At 29.3% G+C, this 15,683-nt stretch overlaps 1 protein-coding gene across 1 annotated transcript; it reads right to left on the bottom strand.

Annotated features, from left to right (window-relative positions):
* Window positions 1-1,104: 1,104 nt before the first annotated feature.
* Window positions 1,105-6,158, bottom strand: LOC126841523 (BTB/POZ domain-containing protein 9-like). Its single transcript, XM_050578065.1, has 11 exons — window positions 6,072-6,158; window positions 5,795-5,958; window positions 5,256-5,339; window positions 4,463-4,526; window positions 3,272-3,376; window positions 2,796-3,060; window positions 2,571-2,724; window positions 2,258-2,490; window positions 1,965-2,163; window positions 1,238-1,384; window positions 1,105-1,165 (listed from the first exon to the last, which is right to left on the bottom strand). Exons 1-11 carry the CDS (start codon window positions 6,156-6,158, stop codon window positions 1,105-1,107), a joined length of 1,563 nt encoding a protein of 520 aa, XP_050434022.1.
* Window positions 6,159-15,683: the final 9,525 nt, after the last annotated feature.

Here is a 15,683-nt window from a genome sequence, read left to right as displayed (position 1 = left end):
GGTCAACACTTTTGATAACAATGAACTAATTAATTACCTTTCGGTGACACTTATAGTTATGATACTCAGAAAATATGTCGACGTTGCAAAATGTATAGATGTAGACTACTGACCTATATCAATACATACGATAGTGTACCTGTGATGACATTGGAATTTTAATGGGTTTTCAATTATTAGTGGCAACTTCGTTTGACGGCCACAATCGGAATTTTATAGATTACTGTTGTTTTTTAAAAAACCATTGTTTTATTGTGAAACGTTTGCTTCAGAGTAGTGTATAAGGGTAGTAATAATAACTGATAAATGTTTTATACCGAACACTCAAACTGTTAGTCGAAACATTTCTATGAATTTATTTTTAGTTTCTTACTAGTCCTTACTCTAAATTCAAAATAAATAGTACCATCCACGTGATACATAACTAACATTTAGACATTTATTTCTGTTTTACAAAATGTCATACTCAATCTGTTGTGTAAATAACGCCGGACACTCGACTTTATGATTTTAATTTTTTTTTTTATGATTTTTGATACCAACCTTTTAGGCAATGATTATTCAGATATTCCTTAAATCTAACAAGGCTCGACAAGGACAAAACAAGAATAAACAAAATTAACAGATTGCAAAAAATGTATTATCAATCATAAAACCAAACGTAATATTTCATTTAAAGTGAATACAAGTAATGTAACAGTAAAATATGTATAATAAAATAGATGCTTGACATCTATAAATCTTGGTAAGCGCGAAAAGAACTAAATATAATTATATTTTGAATTTGGTTAAACGACTAGAGCTTGAGCCGGTGCCTCCAAATATATGCAACGAAATTCCTATAGCATAAAAGAATTATGAAAAATTAAAAAAACAAATTACAGTCTACTTAAAGCCTAACGGCTAAAATTATAAAACATGGAACATGCTTTAGCCTGCTGGCTCCTGACAGTGATTATTTCTGATCTTTAATATCCTTGAGTTTTATGATGATAGTAAAGTCTTAATGATATGTTCTGACCAAACGTTTGCATGACGACAATGACTCGATATTATTTTGTTGGCTACTATATGTTATTATACGTTTAACGCAGGCGCGCTACTTTAGTATCGCAATTTAGTGTCGTTTTCAGGCTGAAGGGCCAAGGCTAAAGCATGTTTCATGCTAAAAAGAACACATATATCAATTGAACTGACACTGCATTCTGTACTGCGAAGGCCAGTAATACGAATGTACTGCATCGGCGTGGAATCAAATTCCAACAACTGCCAAGATCGTGTCAGCTTCTCAGTTCTGTCTGCAATCTTTGCCCATTCCTCATTATCGAGAGAAACTTCAACAGTATAACCGTAGGATTGATCATTTTCACCCCAGAGCAGCAACCTGTCAATTATAGCAGTAACAATATTGTCTTAGTTTAATAATGAATAAAAGTCATAAACAACAGAGAGAACTCAGCCAAGTTAAACCTTTGTTTTACACGTGAATAACCGGATGATGAAAAAAATTTTAACTTAATGATAATTTTAAATTACCATTGCTAATTGGTTTAATAAACCACAGATAAATTTACAAATAAAAAAAGAACACAATATATTATTATATTAATAAGTCTAGATAGAACAAATGCTATAATACAATTCGGGGAATGTGTGTTAACTACATCCTAGGAAGTTAATTTGCATCAAGGATCTTATCAAAAAGACAAAACATTTAATTAAGCACGATTGTGATAAATAGTTTTATGAGACTTAGGTGCTGTTAAGGAAATAAGAAACAAGACTTACAGAGTTCGTGTGAAAAATGTTAAGATAAATTATTTAATATACACCGTGTATGAATTCAAAAACTCAATCCAGAGACAGGGATTGATAAAACAAAATTGTCAAAATAAGGCTAATGTTGGCTTGTTCAGCATAGTAAATGGATTGCTTTAATCATTGCAAGATTTTTATACTATTACCTCATTGAACTAAGGATATATGGTTGTGCAAGATGGACCACTATGGAACCGGTTCCCAGCCGATGAAATGTGTATTTGGCATGTCTATGCGGGTTTTCAATGTACTTATCTAATAGCGATCTGTTATTAACACTATTTTCGCCTTCGATTACAGTTGCATAGTTAGATTTTGAAGCGACATTAAAATTGTCATTAGGAACTTGATGAAAATAATAAATTAGAAAAATTTACAAATTTACATATATTAGCATTTTTTGTATTCAAAAAAAGGGTTACTTTATTGGTTTTCTTACCGACTAGTCCGTTTTTAATTTTTACCATTTCCATTCCTGTTGTATTGTAATTGACGTTCAAAATTACAAAACTCGCATTAGCAGTACTGTTGGCTCCAACAATGCGTATATACCGAACTACTTGTGGTTCAATCCACAGCTGTTGAATTGATCGACAATTGTAATTCGAATGATCTATAACAAGTGTCCATTCGCTCTCATCTATTGAAACTTCAATGTAATACGAATAAAACCTAAAGTACCCAACAATTCGAATAACTTGTATAGTAGTGATTTGTAAAAAAATGCAAATACTTATAATTTAAAAACATACTTTGGTTTAATGTCACTTCCGTTAACATCCCCTAATATTATTTCAATATAGTTTATAAATGATAGAGTATTCAACTCCATCACAGTGGCACTGCCGTTAATTTCATTGGTATCTGTAAAAATCTGAGACAGTTCAACAAGATTCAGGTTGTTATCTAAAAAAATGAAATAATTAAAACCAACACGATTTGCGAATTACGAATATTAATGTGTACAGCAAGCGTACTTAGCTGTCCTCGAAATTTAGGCTTATCTGATGAACTCTTGTTTCTACATTGCACGGCATCTGCAAGTTTACTACCCAGTGTATTCCTGGCCTCGGAAAGTTCTTCGTTGTTCATTAACGGATATCTGACGGCGGATAAAATTTGGATTTTAGTTTCGGGATCGAGATTGTTTTGGTTCTTTTTGATCCAGCGACAAACCGCGCGGAATATAACTAATTCGTTGGCATAAAACGAGTCGCTGTTGAGAATTTCTAGAAGAGCATCCTAAAAACGAAGAATGCACATCAACTCTTTACCTATCGCGTTCAATATAATATAATGTTTCTGTTAAAAAAAAAAAAATCATTACTGCAGTCAATGACAGAAAGTCATCAGATCGCAATACTCCCAATGGGTTGCTATCGATAAAGTTGAGCGATTTGATTTCCAGATCATTGTATTGGTGAAGTCGTGTCATAACCAAGAATGAACATACATTGCATACTTCTATTACCGTTTCCAAATACACGCATAGTGTATATTTTAATTCTAAAATGAGCAATAAATCTGCAATACGTATTAGTTCGAAAACAGCATTACCCTAAAAAATATAACAATAAATAATGTAGTTAATATTTTTTATTAACCTGTTTTTCGATTAAACAAATAATTGTAGGTAGTTAATAGATCAAACACATACTATCGGCCAAACGATTACACAACTCTAATACAAATTATACAGGGTGATCCATTTACCGTGAACCACTCAATATCTCATAGGGTTTAATACGAAATTACAATTTTTTTTTTCATATTTTTTACATACAATGTGATATCAATTTTTCACAATTTTTTTTGTTTTTACCCACCTCCCAAACCCGGTTTTTTCGATAGCAGCTTTTAAAACTTAAATGGTAACGTATATATTTTATTAACTGTTTAATTTGAGAATAATGTACTAAAAATGTTGACTGGTCAATAACAAGTTTCGGATAACTACTTTTAAGGTTATAAGAGCTTTAAAGTTAGGATGGGAGGAGAAGTGTGGTTGGAAAATGCGCGCAGATAAAAATAATACTACACTCCACCTTTCCTCTTGCCACAAATTCAAAACTTCAAAAATAGTTATCCAAAACTGGTTATCGACCAGTTAAAATGTTTAGTAGGTACATTGTTTTCAATTCAAAAAGTTAATAAAATATGTACGTTACCATTTAAGTTTCGAAAACAATTGTGAAAAATTTAGATCACATTGTATAAAAACAATATAAAAAAAAAAATTGTAATTTCTTATTAAACCTGATAACATATTGAGTGTTCACGATAAGTGGATCACTCTGTATATATATATATGTATTTTTTTTTTAATTACCTCTTAAAATTAAAAAAAATTATATCTGAAAATTCTGATATTTTTTCTAAGTTTTAAACTAAGTTGGGTGGGGGGAGGGGTAAAAACAAAAAAAAATTATGAAAAATTGAGATCACGTTGTATAACAACGATATGAAAAAAAAATTAATTTCTTATTAAACCCTATGAGATATTGAGTGGGTTACGATAAGTGAATCACTCTGTATTATGCCGTTTAAAAACCGCTAAGCTACGTCGATTATTCTTTACCTCTAGATTATTTAAATTCATTCGACCAGAATAGATATAATAAAGCAGTATTTTAAAATAGGTTACTGGGACTTCATTAATGGTCATCACAGACTGATTGGCTTCTACAAGGAATCCAGAAAATGCTCTCCTAAAAATAATATTGCACAATATTACTACAAACGTTAAGTTATGGAGTAAAACGATAAAAATTGTACTCTTTGATTGGTAAGTTAGACGGTTGTACTCATTTCATTTTTGGTATGATGAAACCACTTGTTTCAGCTTAAGCCTTTTTGTCTCGCACCGTCCCATTTTACAATAATAAAATTTTTTTAATTTTTTTTACCCTCGTGTTGAACATCAATTAAATGGGCTTATGCCCAGTACCACAACAAAGTTGTATTAATTAACTAATTTATTTTTAGTATTTCTTTTTGTTTTTTTAATTTTTTTTTTTAAACTAGCGATCCGCTAAACGAGTCTTTAGTTTTATAATTTTAGTGTCAAAATATATAAAACAATTCTTTTCGATTTTATAAACGTCCGTCGGCATATTCCATTTAGTTTTAAAATATTTTGGATGGTCGCATTGTTAAAAATAAGTGGAAGTAATTAAAAAAATAGAGGTCTCGTTTTAGGTCATATCGTACCAGAAAGACTCAATGTAAAAAATTCTAAAGGGGCGAGGCTGTTGACCCGGTTTGATGAGGAATGCCCCAAATACAGGTAAATGAAGATTTAATTTATGCTCAAATTTTAGACGTGATGTTCAAAAACTAGAGCTACAAAAAAAAAAATATAATAAAAAAATAAATAGTTTTCATCCGCCCAAGACGAAAGGCCTAAGGAAATATACATAATAATAAGAATAATATACCTAAAATATTCACAGCGTGCGGCTAAAACAACACGATGGGCGTTTATTTTTTCTCCTTCTACTTCCAAAAGAACATCTGAAAATCTGAAACATTTATTAAAATTGTTTAATAATTCACATACGAATATAAATATTATCAATCAGTTATGTATAATTTCTGATTAAGATAGTTGGCTAAAATAATTATCATGGTTCGATGTTATCTTTGTGATTTATAGTCACTAGTTTATAATAGAAAATAATATAAGTAATAAACAATTTAGAGTAGTAAGAGAATGAAAAACAAAAAAAGGTGGGGGGGGGAGATAACCCAATTTTTTTTGACCGGTCAGTCAAAGCAATTTTTAAATAATACCTATACCATGTTTTGTCACTTTCTGTACTACCTAGTTAAAATCCAATAATAATTATCACACGAAAATTGGCAAAACAAGACACAATAATGGCTTAATTTTCCCATATAATTTCATATACAACATATTATAATTTAACTAAAAATACTGTAAACAAGACAAACTTTCTGAATTCCTGTCACTTACTCGATGCTTAGATATAGGTTGCTTATGTCCTTGATCAAGAATTCCGCATGGTTAATTTCCATCTTACTGTTTTTTTTAATGTTTTCCACTTGGGGTAGTGAATATTTTATGTTTGGAAAACCCAATAAATCTGAAGCACGAAGTAATTCAGAAACATCTGTTCCCTAAAATAAAAATAATAAAAACACATAACATAATTTAATAGAAAAAACAAATATTATAGGCCACACTATCACATAATGCTAATAAAAATTATATTATGGCGTTTATTCGTTACCTCTAGAGCACTGTAACGTATTCGACCAGTATAAATGTATTCATGAAGTATTCTAAATGTGTTTCCTGGAATGTCATTAATTGTCATCTTGGTCTCATTGAACTTTATAAGATCTTCAAAAAGAGTTTTCCTAAAAAAAAAAAAAAAACATATTATTACAAACATTAATTTATGAAGTAAAACGATATTATTTTGAGGGATGGGCTAGGCAATTGTACTCATATCATTTTTGATGTGACAAAACCATTTTCTAAACGACTATCAGCATATTCCATGTAGTTTCACAATGTTAAAAACAGTAGCAACGTTAAAACTACGTGGAAGTAATTTAAAAAACAGTGGTCTTATTTTAAGTCACATTGGACCAAAAAGTCTGATGGGCATTCTACGGGGTGAGCACAATGACCAGGTTTAATTAAATACCTAAAATGTGTGCTACGGGCGGCTAATACAATACGATGGGCGGGCAATGGTTTTCCATCTAAAACCAAATCAACATCTGAAAGCCTGAAATAAGTATTAAAATTGTTTAATAATATACATACGAATATATTAAGTATCACTTAACTATGGGTAATGTCTAATTAAGATAGTTTGTTAAAAAAAATGTTCTTACAAAAAATAAGTATCGATCTTATCTCAGTGACTTATAGTCATTAATTTAAATGAGACAATAATAATTTAGGTAATGAATAATTTAGAGCAAAAAGGATATAAAGAACAGAAAACGGGGAGAAGATGAACGTATTTATTATGACCGGTCAGTCAAATATAGTTTTAACTAACACTTGAATCATTTTTCGCCACTTTGTGTACTACCTAGTTTAAATCAACTAAGGGTAATTACACTAATTGGTGAAATGGGACGCACTAACGGCTTACTTTTTCAATCTTATTCCATATGTAACACATTACAATGTTAACATAGTAGAATACATTTAGTGCTATGGTATAAAAAACTGTAAACTAGACAAACTTGCTACATTTTTAAAATAATCAAGTTAATAGGTCCAAATGTAACACAGCATACTCGTTGCTTAGGTAGAGGTTGCTTAAGTCGTTGACCAATAATTGAGTATGATCGATTTCATCTGTACTGTGCGCTTTAAATAAAAAAAAAAAAAACAATTTATTTTTTTGGACTAGTTTGTATGATTTATTTATTCAGGCAGTATCTCCCCACCCTAATTTTAATTTTTTAACCACATGTTTATATAATACTTTAAATAATTCAATTTTGATAGTTTTATCGAACGCAACAGAATGTTTTAATAATTTTAACTATGATAACGGCCCTAGCATTTGGTCTAAAATATAATTATTTTAATGGGTACAATAAAGTTTTACCTTAGAAATAATTACAATTTTAAAATTACCTACAATTCAAGGGTTAGTTAATTTTAAGTTTTACTTGAATAGTTTAGGATGGTTTACTTAATTTTGGAAACTATTATTTTTAAGTAGGTATTAAAAAATAATAAATTTTATCTAGTAAATTTAAAGCACTAGTTAATTTTAAAAGTAAACTTGCATATTCTATTTAATTTAAAATTCTTTAAGATTTAATACAATAACAAATTGGTTATCATCAATAAGATCATACAGAAATAAATACACAGTTGGTCCAACTAAAATTTTGGTTCATAGAAATTTATAAGGGCATCCTAAATTTCTAGTTGAAGCATTTAGTTATTCCAACTAGAAAAGTATTGTGCCCAAGTATTAACCATAATTTTAATTGGACGAACTATGTATTTTTTTCCGTGCACTCAGTTTAAGTGAATGAGCAGAAGCCGCTAACTGTAAGAGGCTTAACCCGGAACCTAAACAAAAGATCCACGAAAGTGGACTGTATATAAAAAAACATTTTAGTAAATAACAACGTTTGTGATTGATGCTATAAAAATGATATTGCATTAAGCAAAAAACCAATATATAATAATACGAGACAATTTTACTTACTGTCTAGCCTGACTCTAGAACACATTTTTTCTACTTATAAACTAAAATATCATGTTGTTCAAAGTAATCCAGCTTCAGAGTAATAATTGGATTTTTTTTTTCATAGTGTTTTTATATAATCAATTTTCCATACATTTTTATGTTCCTACCCCTTCACAAATTAGTTTTTTTTTAATAGCAACTTTTGATTTTCATATGGGATATGTTTTTTTTTTAAAATTATGATTAAAACTAATTTGAGAGGGGGGGGGTACTAACATAAAAATTTGTAGAAAATTTAGATAAGATTATATAGGTATACAAGCTGTCCCGACCCGGCGTTGTCCGTGTATTAGTGTATTGACACACGATCAGCTGATCGGATCACTGTATCCCTGTGGTATGAAAAATGATATCGTAGATCTATTGATAGCTACTGATACTATTGATAATCATATAAATTTAATTTAAAAAAATATTTTTGGGGTGGACTACCCTTATCACTTAGGGGTATGAAAAATAGTTTTAGTCCTATTCTCAGACCTACTGAATATACACACAAAATTTCATTAGAATCGGTCAAGCCGTTTCGGAGGAGTTTTGTTACAAACACTGTGACACGAAAATTTTACATATATAAAGATATGTGTGTTTGTGTATGTATTATTAAAATACTAATTGGAAATATTAATAACTATGTTGGTTGCCGCCAAACAAACACTGACCACGATGTTTGCAGTTTGTATTTAATTATTTACTGATATCAGCCAGAAGAAACGTGTCAAAAACCGGTGACTGTGTGTGGACACAGCGAAGCCAAAGCGTCCCCCTCTCAGTTTGGGCGATACCATGATAAAAAAAAAAACTGTGTATCGACGTCGATGACAAAACGCACAAGCGGATAATGATATTTACAAAAGCTAGCAAGGCTGTTGCGCTTGGGCCAACGACAAGGCGGGGATTTGGTTAGGCCGAGACGGCAAGTGTGGGGCGACGATGGCCAATCATAAATGGCCACGCGAAATAAACGTATCAATTTAAAAATTGTACGACTTTTGGCTAACCAACAAAAATACCAGTGATGTCCTTGGATTACATGTTATAATAAACGAGCAAACGACAAAATACAACTTAACGTAAATTGTTATTTGCTAATTAATAGGTCATCTCACTAGGAATTAGTGTTCAGACGTATGAAAGTTATGATTAATTTACTAACATTTATAACATGAGTCATGTCCCTCGTACATCATACAAATGAAAATGTACAGTTTAATGCACGGTAAAAATGAAATATAATACAAACAACAATATCATAGCACAATAACACACAGATATAAAACATACCAAGTAGGCTGAATTCTCTAGTAAATTAAGCGATTGCTAAATGAAACATTTTATGAATCACACGGTTTCAACAATAATTATTAGCGTCATAGTGAAGAACAAAGTGTTTTGGCTAAACAACAAAAATGCCAGTAATATTGTTATACTTCTTGCACCACCCTCATATAATAAATGAGCAAACGACAAAATACAATAATTTAACCTATGTTGTTATTTGCTAATTAATAGGTACTTTCGTGAAAGTGATGTTGATTTATTTATTTATTTTTATATTTTGAGTCGTGTTCCTCGTACATCACACAACTAAAAATTTACACTATATTACACAATAATAATTGAATTAGTCGCATGGAAAAGAATAAAAAAGGCGAAAAAACTATTGTACTAAATAGGAACTTCAAAATAAAAATGTTAAAGAAAATAGAAAACTTTTACTAATCTTTCGATGATCTAAGCAAAAATGATAAATTACTTAGTAGTTAATTGTTTTTTTTTTTGTTATTATATATCATCCGCTGCAGATTAGTATATATTATTATATAATATATATACAAAAGCCCGCAGAGTTTTTAGTATTCTCCAATTTGTTATCAACTTTCGAAAGTTAAATGGTAACATACATATTATTGAAACAATTTTCAAAAATGTTGTTTTTTTTAAAAGTCGATAAAATAAAAATGGGATTACAATGAGTTACAAATGGGATTTTTATTTTGTGTGTGGTGTAAAATAATATTATTTAAAATGTTTCCGAAAAGAAATAACAAAATTTTAAATGTTTCAAAGTAAATGAGTATTTTTATAAATATTTATTTACTTAAAGTTTTTTTTTTCTTTTTTAGTGCCTTTTAATATCATCACTTATAATCAACGAGCCCATACCATATATAAAATGTTGCATTTGGCAAATGAGTATTTAACCAATAGATTTTAGATATTTTTAACATGAATGTGTTTTGGCCCGGTTACAAACAACAATTTGCGTAGACAAAAAAGCGTACCAGTATACAGCGTTTCATTTTCATATATTATTATAAATTTGTAAATTATTTAGATGTTTATAAAATATAATATGTACCTGGAGTTGACCATAAAATAATAAAGGCTAAGAAATAAAGCAGCATATTGTTAAAATACATGTTGAACACTTTACAAAACACTATAAAAAAAACCTTGTCAATAGATATTGTAAACCAGCTCGAATATGTAGTTTTATTACAATGGCGTACAATTTCTTTCTACACTTACCAGGCTATATTGTAAACGAGTCCCTGTGTTTACATAAAGTGTAAAGAAGTAAAAAAAAAAAAAATGTACTCGTATTGTTCAAATAATGAAAAAAAAATATGTTTTTATACTTAACGCAAAAAATATGAAGACTATACGTGTAAAAATTTAACGGGTTTAAAAAACAATAGATGATATATTTCTTAAAATTTTTACAAATACCATACCACATTGTGTGATTCGAATATACGAGTACCTATAAAAATGCTTAACATTGAAAAGTAAAAAAATCAAAAAAAAATCAATAGCGGCTTTGTCTTTTACAAAGATGTATTAACCACCCGAAATTATTGTACTTACTAATAACTAAAATTATTTTGGGCACCCATTTGTGTACGCTGGTATAAACTATACTCCATAGATACAAAACATAACAGATTTATTGAGTACCCATTTTACAATTAATACCCAACTTGTTTAGACCACAGCTACATAACGTACCATTTCCCTTATCACCTACTTTTGGACGTTCAGCTAAATAACTAAAAAGGGCGAACGGTCGTCGTTGGTAACGGAAATTAATGTATTGAAGCGCTCCAATTTAAAATCTTCAAATATTAATAACTCAGTTAATTATTAATTATGCTAATTAGAAATTTGTTTGGCCAACTTTTTGATTTTTTAGTTTTGAACCATAAAAAAAAAACATATTGTCCCGTTTGTAAATCAAAAGTTGCCATCATAAAAACGTATTCGGTAGGGGCTAGGAACATAAATATTTGTGAAAAAGTTAGATCACATTATATGTATAAAATAATAGAAACAAAAAAGTTCGATTATTATATTAAAAAAGTTGATGAAATGTATGCGATATCAATTAAGTTCAAAAGTTGCTATCAAAAGTACTAATTTTGGAGGGAATTAAAACAAAACAAAAATGTGAAAAGTTATGATTGTATAAACACTATAGGAAAAAAAAAATTGAATTTCTTATTAAATCCTATGAGATATTGAGTGGTTCGCGGATGGTGATCACCCTGTATAAATTGTTGAAGGTACGGCGAAAAAATATTGAAAATTAGACAGCTTGTTTTCGGTTTACCGTTAGAAAAAAAAACCATGTTATAATATCGTGTCGTATCTTTTGTATATTTTTCGGATAGTGTGCACCACGGTAATAATTTGGATTATAAAACTTGAAACTATAAAATGTTGTTTTTGTAAATGTGACTGTTCAAAACCTAAAAGGTCGTGTGTAACCAAATGGTGTACTTTATACTTTGTATGCAATGTGAAAGTCACTGTAAAAAAATACTGTACAATAGTATAACGTGTTGGAAAATAATCACCATACATCGATAGCTTTTATACAGGATGATTCATTATGGATAAGACACTCATTTTCCCAGAAAATATGGATATTTTGAGAATTTTTTTTCCCTAAGCTTTTAGGTACACATTTTACTACATTTTTCCATATTTACAATATTTTCATCTTCAACCCTTATGTGTAAAACAAGTATCGCATTTGGTTATATAAATGGGAACGTATGTTTTTAATTTTACAAATCTGTTGACGAAATTTTTAAAAAAATGTTAGCGTTTGAATTTCTGATTTTCATCATTAGCTTTCCTACTTATTAAGACGTTGTGAAGATTTAAAATTTTGATCCATATTCATTTGGGATTTCAACACGGGTAGCTTATTACTTCCTATTAAATATAATTATCGACCCTATCGTCCGTCGAAAAAACCGAAAACCACATAATAATAACACTAAAATTCAAAATACTAGTTGTTTACTTATAACTATGCATTACACGCTAACTGCAATGTAGTTACAACATGTGTTGAGGGGTTAAATAACAAATAAAATAATTCTAAACATTTCAACAAACGGTAAAACACGAATGTACAAAATAGGCATTTGCTGTAACTTATGTAAAAATACAGTTTAAATAAAACGGTTTTTCTTATAGTAGTACAATACAAAATATAACTTGTAATTTGTAGACATTGCTCCGAAAAACACGGACGGATAAAAAAACCTAACCTGCCGGACCCTGTGTTACCAACTAGAATAAAATTTCCAATATTGGAAATCGAATAATTATTATCAACTTTAAAAAATAATTCAAAACCTTCATAGTCTATGTACTTACCAGAAAAAAACATAATCACACAGTGATCGTTGGTTTCTTTTTTTAATGGCGATTTTTTCACGAACAACTAAAGATACAGAGAGTGTTGATAATTATACAGGTTTTCAGAGTCCAGTATATGTGGTCTATTTGACCGAAACCTTCATTTTGTACTCAATTTTAATTTTTTGCTTTTGTGTTGAAACTTATTTTATCACGCGGTAAAATAAAATAATTATCATTTGTGTGTTGTACGAAATATTTTCAATACTAACAGTCGATAAGACAAGGATAAAATACAATTTTAAAAAAACCTGTACGAGTTACTATGTGTAGCACATAGTTGTTTTCTGTATATTGAACACAGGATTTATTAAAAATGTAAAACTAAACATATTATGCTATCTGTGAACAAAAACCCTATGAGAGTATAATATCTGATTCTAGAATATTGTCAGTATCCGAGTATAACCATCGATTTCCTAAGCTACTATAACAAACACCCAAAAACCCAAATTCTAGTGATGTTATGAGTTAAAAATGTTATAATGACAGAAAAAAAAAAAAACAGTACAATAGGGCCGGGACATAATGGGAACTGGGACCTCACAATTTTACAGGAATTATTACAACTACATAAGTGATAAAATCACTTTCGAATAAACGCTTCGATGCGAATCAGTAGTTAGTATTTTCAAACCAATAAAGTCCAAAACAAGCACAGTAAGAAAGCATTAAAGAGAAGTGCAGTGTGTACAAATTAGCACTAAAGCGTTTATTTAAAAAAAAAATGTATTTTTAGAAATAAGTTATTTTAATTATTTATAAAATATAAACGTATTGCGACGTCAGACATGTAAAATAACACCTAAGATACCTAAGATTCGGGTATACTGTTTTAGTTATATTCCGTGTAATCGTTATCTATAATATATTTTGTGTATTGATTATTTATGCATCTATTACTTGTATCATATTTTTTACCATTGAACCGACTTAATAAAATCGATAAATTTGTAACACCTCCGTAACTTAATAGTTCAATGCGATTTTTAAAAAGAAAACGAATACAAGGTGGCGACGTTTGTACTCCGACCTCCGCACAATTACCACCAATCAACACTATGTACATCCCAACTAGACTAACCTTTTCTTGTTTTAATCAATTTGTTACATTGTCTATACAGGGTGATTCAACTGGTGTAAGACACTCATTTTCTCAGAAAATATAAATATTTTGAGAATTTTTTTCCCTATACTTGTAGATACATATTTTTCAATATTTAGAATATTTTTTTTTTTTTTTGTCAACCCTTATACGTAAAACAAGTATCGCTTTTGATTCTTTAAATGGAAATGTATAGTTTTAATTCTATAGATCTGGTGACAACATTTTTAATTCGTAACACCTCCATCGCCAAAAAAGGGAAAGCAAAATCGCTTTTAAAAATTATTGTGTAGAATTACAATCAAAAAGGTTGGTTTGAGCTTATTTAACTGTGTACAAATTACTGAACGGTTTTTAATGTTTCTTAAAACTAAATTTACAAGTTATGATTGCTTAAGATAAGGTTAATTAGTTAGTTATTAAAAATGTTTTATATTTTGTTAATAATAATAATTGTTAATTACAGCATACAATAGTCATCACCGATAGGCTTAAGTGACCGCGACCTATGGATGCCCAAAAAATAATATCATTTTACTATGTGTAATATGTATAGTGAGGGTTGTGGAAAAAAATGTCCTGACTGGCCAGCCCGATTGTCATTGGACTGAGGTAAATTTATAAAAGCGTAATTCAGAGTACAAAAATTAATCTTCCTTAGTTTAAATTTAAAATCATTATGATTTCTTATTGTTTAACAACACGTTATCGTGTGCTAAGTTTTAGATTTGTAAAATTTTAGATGTGGTTGTGTAGTAGTTTAAAGAAGTATTTTGTGTGGGCTATTACTCATTTATTGTTGTTCACATCGATACGAAAAAAAAACAACACTGAAAACAAAGAAAAATATTTTTATGTGGTTACACACAATACTTCAAGGTCTTTTATATGCTAACGAATTAATAGTACGAAAATCTGAGCACATAGACCATTATTAAGCGAAGAGTGAATTTGGCAAACGTTTTAAGTGCCAAAGCAAAAAGATTGAGCTTTATAATTTGATTTGTATTTTTTTCATTACCGGAAACACTTAAAATATTTTTAAGTGTTAAATATGATTATCTTTTTTATAAGCAACTATTCCTCACTTGACAAATTTACAAAATTGTTTCCTGTAACGTGCGAAATACAAATCAAATTATAAAGTTCAATTTTATACTTGGGCACTTGGAACGTTTGGCAAATTCACTTTTCAAGCATTCTTATGTGTATTATTATTATTATTCATATGTTATTTCATATCGATACGAATTTCAAGTGAATAAGACACAACAAAAAATATTTGTGTTCCTTCAGGTTTACTATAATACATTAGCACATTTCATACAACGAAAATTTAGAGTATGAAATTTGTTAACCCAACACATACCTAAATTTGGCCCCCCGTTTAAAATGTCTGTATTCGTTTGAAAAAATAGTTCTACTCATTACAACTGTTCTAAATACTAAAAAAAAAAATTAATATTTAGATAAGTTTTTTAAATATTTATTAGGTATATTGTGAATACCAATAAAAAAAGGATTAGTCGATATCAAAGTTTGAACAAATATTTATAGCATTAGTAACATTTCGAAAAATAAGCTGGGGAAAAAGGTATAAAGCTACCAAATAGACATTATTTATGTTTTTTTATTTTAGACACTTAAAACAATGTAACTAGGTCGACGTTGCTTTTGTTTTGGATATATTTCTTACTTAATGCATTGGTGTATAACTAATAGGTAAATGTTTGAACAAGCATACAATACATCACATTAAAATAGGTTTTCTTCTTTTTCACAAAATA

Source organism: Adelges cooleyi, unplaced genomic scaffold (assembly GCF_023614345.1).
Source record: "Adelges cooleyi isolate 19-005CV unplaced genomic scaffold, UGA_ACOO_1.1 ACOO_flye_CR_arks_rails_tigmint_CR_PRNA_39, whole genome shotgun sequence".
In the NCBI taxonomy this organism is placed as follows: Eukaryota; Metazoa; Arthropoda; class Insecta; order Hemiptera; family Adelgidae; genus Adelges; species Adelges cooleyi.
Note: the sequence above shows the minus strand (reverse complement) of the source record. Positions and strands in the feature narration are given on the sequence as shown.